This window comes from Salvia splendens, chromosome 13, assembly GCF_004379255.2.
Source record: "Salvia splendens isolate huo1 chromosome 13, SspV2, whole genome shotgun sequence".
NCBI classification, from domain to species: Eukaryota; Viridiplantae; Streptophyta; class Magnoliopsida; order Lamiales; family Lamiaceae; genus Salvia; species Salvia splendens.
Genome location: NC_056044.1, coordinates 12208952 through 12219487, shown reverse-complemented (window position 1 = coordinate 12219487; position 10536 = coordinate 12208952). Strand labels below are relative to the sequence as shown.

General features: G+C 35.5%; 1 protein-coding gene across 1 annotated transcript; it reads left to right on the top strand.

Moving 5' to 3' along the window:
- Window positions 1-408: 408 nt before the first annotated feature.
- On the top strand, window positions 409-3569 carry LOC121760499 (secreted RxLR effector protein 161-like). Its single transcript, XM_042156156.1, has 3 exons — window positions 409-795; window positions 3131-3314; window positions 3403-3569. The coding sequence occupies exons 1-3, from the start codon at window positions 409-411 to the stop codon at window positions 3567-3569; spliced, it is 738 nt and encodes a 245-aa protein (XP_042012090.1).
- Window positions 3570-10536: the final 6967 nt, after the last annotated feature.

Here is a 10536-nt window from a genome sequence, read left to right as displayed (position 1 = left end):
AGTTGGAATATTTGTTTTGACAGAACAATCAAATCGTTTGGTTTTGTTAGAAGCAAAGAGGACCCATGTGTTTATAGTAAACGCGAGAATGGAAACGTTGTCTTCCTCATCATGTATGGTGATGACATCTTGATTATGTGAAGCGATCATTCCATGATGCAATCCGTGAAAGAGTGGTTGTCTAGTTCTTTTATGATGAAGGATCTAGGTGATGCTTCCTATATCCTTGGAATTAAGATCTATCGAGATAGACCAAATAGGATGTTAGGATTATCACAATCCACTCACATAGACAAGTTGCTAAGGCGCTCCTCAATGGACAATTCTAAGAAAGGTTTTCTTCCTATGAGACATGGCATTGTATTGTCAAAGAAGGATTGTACTTCTAATGACAAAGAAAGAGACAACATGAAAAGGATCACGTATGCTTCGGTTATAGGATCTATTATGTATGCCATGATTTCTACTAGGCCAGATGTGGCCTATGCGCTTAGCATGACAGGCAGATTTCAGCAAAATCCCGGTGAGGAACATTGGAAAACTGTTAAGACTATTCTTAAGTACCTTAGAAGGACTAAAGAATATTTCTTAGTCTATGGTGGACAACCAGAGTTATCAGTTATTGGGTACACTGATGCTAGTTTTCAAACAGACCATGACGACTATAAGTCTCAGTCTGGATATGTTTTTGTCCTCAATGGTGGAGCAGTGAGTTGGAATAGTTCCAAACAAGGTACAACTGCCGATTCCACCACCGAAGCCGAGTATATTGCTTCATCTGAAGCTGCCAAAGAAGCTGTTGCTTTGTTAGAGTTCGTTAAAGAACTGGGTGTCATTCCGAGTGCCAATAGTGTAATACATTTGTATTGTGACAACACTGGTGCTGTTGTGCAAGCAAAAGAACCCAGAGCTACGAACAGGAACAAGCATGTTCCCAGAAGATATCATCTGATCAGAGAAATAATTGAAAGAGGCGACATAAAATTTGAAAGAGTACCCACTGATGATAATTTGGCTGATCCTTTCACCAAACCGTTATGTATAGCAAAACATAACAAGCACTTTGAGAGCTTAGGTGTTAAGAATGTTCGTAGATGGCTTTAAGTCAGTGAGAGTTATAGTTTTATATGTCTTAGAAATATTTTGTGTTGAGACAATATTACTTGATCACATTATATGAAAATTTTAATTTTCTATGAGTTTTGTGCACTTATTGGAATAATTGTTTAAAATGTTTGTATTTATTCTAAATATTTGTTCCCTTGAATTATGACTGTCGTTAATGGTGCGAGAATGGGATATTGATGATATGTTATAGGTTAGCATGGGGTTTGTATCACATTCGTCGAGAATGTAGTTGTTCTCACAACTATGAGATATTAGATACTCGTGATGGACACATGGTATACTTTGGAGAGTATTGGTATACCCTACTATTAAACTGTTTTATTAAGTGTCTACGGTTTATTAGTACATGAAGTATGTAATAGTCCTTGGATCTGAGGTCATTACACATTTTGTTTGTTGAGTGAGTGTGCTTTGGTCTTGTCCAACGCTTTGCCTCCCAAAGGAGGATTGAGACACGGACTTGTGTTGGGTATATCATAAGATAAATGGAAATGGTAGTTGAGCCAAGAATGAGATTCATTACTCGATTAGAATTTCGAGAGAACACTCAAATTCTCTATATTACTTGACCATTAAGTCATTGGCCAATGCAAAGATATATTCAATTAAAGTAATTGAATATGATCGAATGGGTCATTTAATAAAGATGAGATAAAGTGATTGAGCTATTTGGATGACACATGACAAATCTTAGGCTCAATCGGGTGGTTCGTGAATGAAATGATATTACTATAAACTTTGTGTAAAGGCTTGTTTACCGAATTCACGTAAACGTCCTTCATATATCGAGCTACGCTGCCAACGCAGTCTAGGAGTTTTGTGCAGACTTCGATTAGATCGTCATCGATAATGAGGGCCTAAAGGGTCACACTATATGTGTATTTTGATCCGCTCAAGGGTACAATGTTAGAGCTGTGTATTATATCTAATGCTAGTCCAAGTGGGAGATTGAAAGATTAATGGGCTAGATTAGATTAATAGGAAATAATCCTATTGGGCTTGGTCCAATGTTACATTTATTCTATTATATATACGCTCTATTGTAGAGAATAGAAGATACAAAAAACCTAATTTTTTAAGAGAGAAAAGCGGCGCTACGTTCACCAAGATATTTCCTAGCTTTCTCTATAGAACGATTGTACCGAGGAATTGTTCCTGCATCGGATCAGAATACACGTGGACCTCGATAGTAGTGGATTCAACTTGCAGGATACAATCGTAGAAGAAAACAACACAACAAGTAGGATTTAGTTCCGTTGTGTATTACATGCTCAACTTACAATATAATTATGAATCTAGATCTGATATTCTTGTCTGCAATTTTCGCTGCGCTCATTAGATGAATACAAGAATTCCTAACACATGCAACAGAAAAATATATGCTCATAGTCACCGCGTGGCCTTTGCAAAATACACATTACTTTCCAAAGATCAAACAAATATTTTATGTGTAATGTGAATGCCTCCTCTGAAAGTTTCTTAGGTTTTGTAAGAAATGAGTCCACATTCAGCTCTAAGCATGAGCAATTAAAGAAAGAAAGAAAGAAGGAATAAAAAACTAGTCATTAGAGTTAGTTAGTTTGTTAGAGTATGAGTTGTCATTGCTCAAGTTCTTGATTCTTGGCTCCAATTCGGTTAGGAGCATTTACCTTTTAGTTTCTACTACTTAAATAGTAGTTTTGGTTGTATCTAGTAGGTGTGAGTCAATCAATAAAAAGATAATTCCTTTTCTCCAAGAAACCTCTCTTTCTTCATCAAGATTAGTGTGTGTCTTTGTGTGTGTGAGTTCATAACTGAGTGTGTGTGAATTCCAAAAGAGTGTGTGAGCTTTGTGTGCTGAGTTAACAAGTGGCGCTGTCCAGTGGGAAATTGAAGCTGGTTTGCAGAAGTTCATATGGTTTTAGAGATGGCAGCAAGGCTAGATGCAGAGAAATTCATAGGAAAAAATTATTATGGCCTGTGGAAGATGAAGATGAAGGCAGTTTTGATTCAGCAAGGTTAGGCAACGGTTCTTGCTACTCCGAGTGAGAAAGGGAAAGCTCCAGCACGTGATGAAAAATCCCAAGACAAGCTTGATGAGATGCAGCTCACGGCCCACAGTGCAGTCATCTTGTGTTTGGGAGACAAAGTTCTAAGGGATGTGCAAGAATCCAAGACTGCTATGCAGATTCTGGAGAAATTGGATGGTCTATTTGGCTAAGTCTCCAGCAAATAGACTTTACCTGAAGAAGAGGCTCTACTCCTACAGCTTTACTACTGACAGATCCATCATAGAGCAACTAGAGGAGTTCAACAAGATTATTGATGATCTTGGCTTTGTGGATGTCAAGATTTCTGATGAAGATAAGGCTATCTTGACACTCATTGCTCTGCCTAGTTCATATAATCAATTGAGTGATGCCATTATCTATGGCAGAGACAAGCCTATTACTTACACATAGGTTTATTCAGCTTTGATGGCTAAAGAGCTTCAGAGAAATACCAGCAAGGGGTCTGATCTACAAGCCCCAGAGGCTCTAAATGTGAAGAAATTCAAGAAGCCTAAATTCAAGAAGAAGTATGAAGAAAATTCCAAGGGATCCACCTCTGATACCCAAAAAGAAACCAGGTCATGCCACTGGTGCAAAAAGCCTGGGCATCGGAAGAAAGATTGCATTACATGGAAGAGGAAGTAGGCTTCTGAGGGAAAAGGGCAGAACACCTCTGATTGTGTAGAGGGTGTTGATCTACCAGCCCAGCTTCTGAATGTGTTAGAAAATGGGGTAAGTCAGAAATGGATTATGGATTCTGGGTGCAGTTTTCACATGTGCCCCAATAGTAGCTGGTTTCATGATCTCAATGAGGCAGATGGAACAATTCTTCTGGGAAACAATCACATCTACAAGATCAGAGGAGTTGGGAAGGTGAAGCTGAGGCTTCAAGATGGTTCTATCAAGATCTTGACAGAAGTGAGTTTTATTCCTAAAGTTAAGAGGAATCTGATATCTTTGGGGCTGCTGGAACATAAAAGATTTAATATCTTGCTGAGTCAGGGAAAGTTTATGGTACAATTAGGGAATCAATCAGTTATGGTGGTTGAAAGAGAGCATACACTTTACTACCTAACTGCTGAAGCTGTTGATGGAGAAAGCTAATCCATATCTACTGAAAATATGAAGCTGTGGAACTTGAGATTGGGTCACCCAGCTGAGGGCAGCATGAAAGAATTGGTGAAAAAGGGTTTAATCCCTGGAGATGTCAGCAGCAAGTTAGATCCCTATGAGCAATGCATTCTGGGGAAAACAAAGAATGCCCCATATCCTATAGGTATACACTCATCTACAGCCCCTCTTGACTACATACACAGTGATCTATGGGGTCCTTCTCCTATTAATTCTGTTGGTGGAGGAAGGTACTATTTGTCTATTATTGATGATTATACTAGAAAACTGTTGGTCTATATTTTGAGAGAGAAATCAGAAGCATTTGCAAAATTTAAAATGTGGTGCAAGGAGGTGGGGTTAGAGAAAGGCAGCTTAGGACCGATAATGGCCTAGAATATCTTTCTACTGAGTTTGATATGTTTTGCAAAGAGAATGACATGAAAAGGCATAGGACAGTCCCTTGCAACCCTCAACAAAATGGGGTTGCAGAGAGGATGAACAGAACTATTCTGGAGAGGGTGAGATGCCTACTTCTAAGCTCTGGTTTGAGCAGCAAGTTCTGGGGAGAGACAGTGTATACTGCTGCCTATCTAATCAACAAGTGCCCTGCTACAACTCTAAAGTCAGAAACTCCAGATTACATGTGGTATGCAGCTCATAGTGATTATTCAAAGTACAAGGTGTTTGGGTGTGTAGCATATGCACATGTTAGACAAGCAAACTTGAAGCTAGGGCTCTGAAATGTATTATGCTTGGCTATCAGAGGGGTGTTAAGGGGTATAGGCTCTGTTGTATTGAGCCTGGTAACCAGAAGGTGATCATTAGCAGGGATGTGGTGTTCACTGAAACTCAAATGCTCTATCTAAGAAAGGATGTTATTCCTGATGAAGCATACAATGACTTCTTTAAGGTGGAGTCAGGTGGCCAAGGTGTAGGTGGAGTTAGTGATTCTAAGAGTGAGTCAGAGGCTGAAAGTGAAGGTGGTCAAGATTGACACTTTGCACAATCCAGCTGACATGCTTACAAAGTCTCTAAGAAAAGACAAGTTTGATCATTGCAAGGAGCTGATCAAGGTTTGCTGCAAGAACTGAAGTGTGTACTCAGGTGGAGAATTGTAAGAAATGAGTCCACATTCAGGTCTAAGCATGAAGAATTAAAGAAAGAGAGCAGGAATAAAAAACTAGTTGTTAGAGTTAGTTAGTTAGTTTGTTAGAGTATGAGCTGTCATTGCTCAAGTTCTTGATTCTTGGCTCCAATTCGGTTAGGAGCAGTTACCTTTTAGTTTCTACTACTTAAATAGGAGTTTTGATTGTATCTAGTAGGTAGTGAGTCAATCAATAAAAAGAGAATTATCTTTCTCCAAGAAACCTCTCTTTGTTCATCAAGATTAGTGTGTGTCTCTGTGTGCTCTGTGTGTGAGTTCATAACTGAGTGTGTGTGAATTCCTAAAGAGTGTGTGAACTTTGTGTGCTGAGTTAACATGTTTCCTCACTGAAATTGTCTAAATATATAATTTGGCCCTAAATACTTGTTGTAGTCCCACTTTCATCTCATAGAAATCTTTGATATGTTTAATTTTATGATTAGAGCATCTTCAATAGTACTACAAAACTTTAAATGCAGTAACCAAGTACCTTCAACAGTGCTGCAAAACAAATTCTATTAGGGATGTAACAAATTTATATATATATATATATATATATATATATAGGATTGTATTCAATGTCGAACCAATTTTAAATGCCGAACTACAGAACAAATCTTATGCATCCATTCTTATAATCTTGTGGTCTTAATTAATTCAATTAAATATTTCCTAATTCTATTATAATATACCGAAATTAGAGTATGGAGGATTCTTTTGTAATTCTCATTCATGCGGTTATTATGTTTCCATAATTCAAGCAATGGAAATGTGAGAAAAAATCGCTACACTATCAAGCTGCTAACTTGGATTTAATTAAATCAACAAATCAATTCCATCCCAATATTTCACTAGCCTATCCCATTCTTGAAATTGTTATAACTTGATCTTGTTCTATCGAATATTTAACCACCACTACGCCAAGAACTGGGACGCCAATGGACGACTTGAACAATCCTCCACAATTGAATTTTCGCAGGAAGCAGCAAACGTAGAGGGTTCAATCAACGAGATTCAGATATTGTCTGCTACACCCATCGCTCACGATTGGGGTTTCATCTCTATTAATTCACATCTCCATCATCAACATACATCTTCAATTACATCTCCATTGTCAAGTCACGCCTATAATTTCACGCAATTCATGAGTCTTCAATTGTCATTGGGTTCAATTCTAACACCAGAAAACCAAGAGGTTGAATCCGAAGTTAAATTTATTCAGTTTAAAAAGAAATCATTGCATTATATAACTCATTAAAAAAGAAAACGTGATGGTTATGGGGAGTGGTTGTTGTGTTATATAACTTCATCTTTTAATCAAATGTTTTCATCTTTTAATGTAATGAATTCACCCGAGAAGTGGAAACATTTCAGTTAAAATGAAATAAATTTCAACAACCCATAATAAAATAACTTCATCTTATGATATTATTTCTTCATCTTATTAGGAATTACTTCATCTTATATTATGATCAATTCACCTTATACATTTAAAACGAATCAGGTTTGAACCATCGAAAAAAAATCAAAACTCATATCTTGAAGATCACTAAGAAATCTCGAATTGAGAATTAGTTCCACAATACTAGCAATTTGATTCACCATAATACATAAACAGTTCAAACCAATTGAAGTTTAGTAGAACCAAATAGATAATCAGTGTGTGAACCGAATAAGATTTCAAATACATATATAAAATCTCATTTGATTGAGTTAATATGCAATGAAAATGGATAGTGTATGAATTAATCTTCTTGTTTTGACTTTCACAAACAACGCATCCGTTTTTTCCCTTCATATGCGGTTGCGCGCTTGGCCTTGACATTCCTCCTCGCAACAGGCTTCTTGGCATCACACTTCTGATTTAATACAATTGAAAGTACCCATATTAATCAAACATTCAAAATTTAAACCTCCCCAAAAAATAATACTAATAACTTCATATTCTAATTTAATCCCTCCAAAAAAGTAACCTCATAATGTAACAATAATTTCATCTTATACTCTTATTACTTCATCTTTTTATTTAATAACTTCATAATATAATTTAAATTTCCAAAAAAATAATCCAAAATTGAATTAAATCACATCATATAACAATGTAAAAACTTCATCATACCCTTAAAGTACTTCATCTTATATTATAATCATTCATCTCTTGAATAGTTTTCATGCACTTCAAAAAATAAGAACCAAAACAATAAAAACTGAATAATCCTATGTTGTAATCTAAAGACAACAATCACTACAACTTTATAATGAAAACAATTAAAAAACAATCGAAATTTGAACCAAAAAGAACAGAAGCCATGGCAAATCACTACAACTTTATGTTGCAAAATTAAATAACAAATTAACATATCTAAAATTCTTATTAAATGTACCAAAAAAAGAACAGAGGTCAGACAAATTCAATAACATTCACAAATACAGTAACTAATCACTTCATACTTGAATCACATTTCTTCATCGTACAATGTAGTCACTTCAATATACAATCAAATTTAAGGTCAAACACATTGGTAACTGGGAGGCTATTACCATTTTCATATGGACAAACACAAAATAAATAACAAAAACAGAACGCACCACAAATCGAATGTAATTTTATGTTAAATGGACTGTATTGATGAACTCTAGAGTTCATACCTGTATCGGTAAACCCAAAGCTAATTCAACAACTAAAAATATGTAATCACTCCAACATATAATCAGATTCATTCATCATATGATGTAACCAATTCATCGGGTAATTACATTTATAGTATAACTCAATCGATCATCATTTCCGGCATAATCCAATACAATTGACAAAAGAACAAATATACATGATCACTTCATCATTTAGCCACATTGCTTCATAGTATGGAAGAAATACTTCATTATTTAATCATATTTTGGGTACAACATAATGTTCAGTTGCAGCAAAATACATTATTCATCATATAAACATATTTCTTCATGCTATAATCTAATCACTTCATCATATAATCATATTTATGGTTAAATCACAACGTCCAATTAAAGAATACTACAAGATTACATCAAAAAAATTTGCAGAACTGGAGAAGACCCACATTGATAACTTAAACAGTAGGAAATTGAAGAAAAAACAAATACTTTTGCAAACTAAAATCAATAAAAAAAAGGGAGCACAAAAATCATAGCGAAACCTGCGGTTAACTCACCCGAATTTTCTAGTTCATTCGACTGAGAATTTGTACTTTGTTTCTCCCTGTGAGAACATCCAGTTTTAAGGTTCGAAATTAACTACCGACCAACTAAATTGGAGAAAAAAAAGAATTAAAACCTGTTAAAGATGAAGTGAATTGTATGCAATCAGAAATTACCAGTACGAGATAAGCCCTTAGACCGCAACTGTCGCTCATCTAAAACCAAATGATTCAGAAATTAATTAGGTTTCTTGCTTATAATGAATAAGAGTGTAGAATAGCAAGTCGATACTTTTGATTTTCGACTGCCTCGTGTTAATCATTGTGTGAATCGGATGGTGAAGACAATGACGTGAGGCGGAACTCTCTGAATCGTTGATGGCGGAAGACAAATGATGGCAGATTTCTTTGAATCGTCGACCAGTTAGAGAGAATGGAGCGGTGGGAGAAGAGGGGAGTTGATTGGGTGAATCTGATTTACCCTAAAATAACAACCAAAATGACTCCTCTACCCCTTGGGTGAACTAATTAATTAACCGGATGAATGAGGAATTAAGATAAAGTATCTTTAATCTCAACCATTAAAATTTAAATCTAATAGTCAATATTTACTCTCTAGTTCTACACTGAGGAGGTGTTGGGTATTTAAAGGGACCCTATATATATATATATATATATATATATATATATAGGGATGTATTCATATCTTTTTTCCATATTTTGTTCTATTGTTCTTTTCAATCTCGGCCATTCAATATCAAGATCAGGTGGCTCAAAATAATGCCATTTATATTTAATTTAATTGATTAAAAAATGAAAAGGTCAAAATTGGGATACACAAATGAGTTTGTTATGGTAACTTCCTTGATGTTTTTTAAAATCGAAGGAAACTGTGTGTTTCTTTATTGTCTAACATAATCGATTTGTGGGAGGCCTCAGTCATTGCTTGCGTTTCACTGAACAATGGAAGCAGGTAATTATTTTTTTGCCGGCACTGATTTTTACTCATAGTTGTTAACTGATATTCAGATTTGCTGGAGTAATACATCGTATGTTATGTTTCGTTTTGTTACACAAATTCATGCCACATATATTATTTGTCGAGTTTGATTGTTTGTCGCACGTTGCTTGTTTTCCCCAATGGTTTAGCAATCCTCGGGGCTAGGATGTAGTATGTAGTACGTATTAAAACCGTCGTCAAAGTCCACGAGTTTCAGTCATTCATCTAGGGTTTAGAAATCTTATCGGCTATGTAGTAGTTTTTAACGGATACACATAATGAACATATATTATTATGTAATAGTTGTTTTAGTTTCTGTAATGGACGATTTGTGATCTATAATGTAAATGTTTGCTTACCAGTTTAATTTAAGTTTGGCCGTGTTTGATTGTTCGGAACACTTTTCTGGTTTTCCCCAAAGGTTTAGCAATCCTTGGGGCTAGGGTGTAGTATGTAGTACGTATTAAAACCGTCGTCAAAGTCCATGAGTTCAGTAATTCATGTAGGGTTTGGAAATCATATCGGTTAGGTAATAGTTTTTAACTGATACACATAATGAACATATATTATTATGTAATGGTTGTTTTAGTTTCTGTAATGGACGATTTGTGATCTGTAATGTAAATGTTTACTTACCAGTTTAATTTAAGTTTGGCCGTGTTTGATTGTTCGGCGCACGTTTCTTGTTTTCCCCAAGGGTTTAGCAATCCTTGGGGCTAGGGAGTAGTATATAGTAAATATTTAAACCGTCATCAAAGTCCACGAGTTTCAGTCATTCATGTAGGGTTTGGAAATCATATCGGCTAGGCAGTAGTTTTTAACTTATACACATAATGTACATATATTATTATGTAATGGTTGTTTTAGTTTCTGTAATGGACGATTTGTGAACTGTAATGTAAATGTGTACTGACCAGCTTAATTTAAGTTTGGCCATGTTTGATTGTT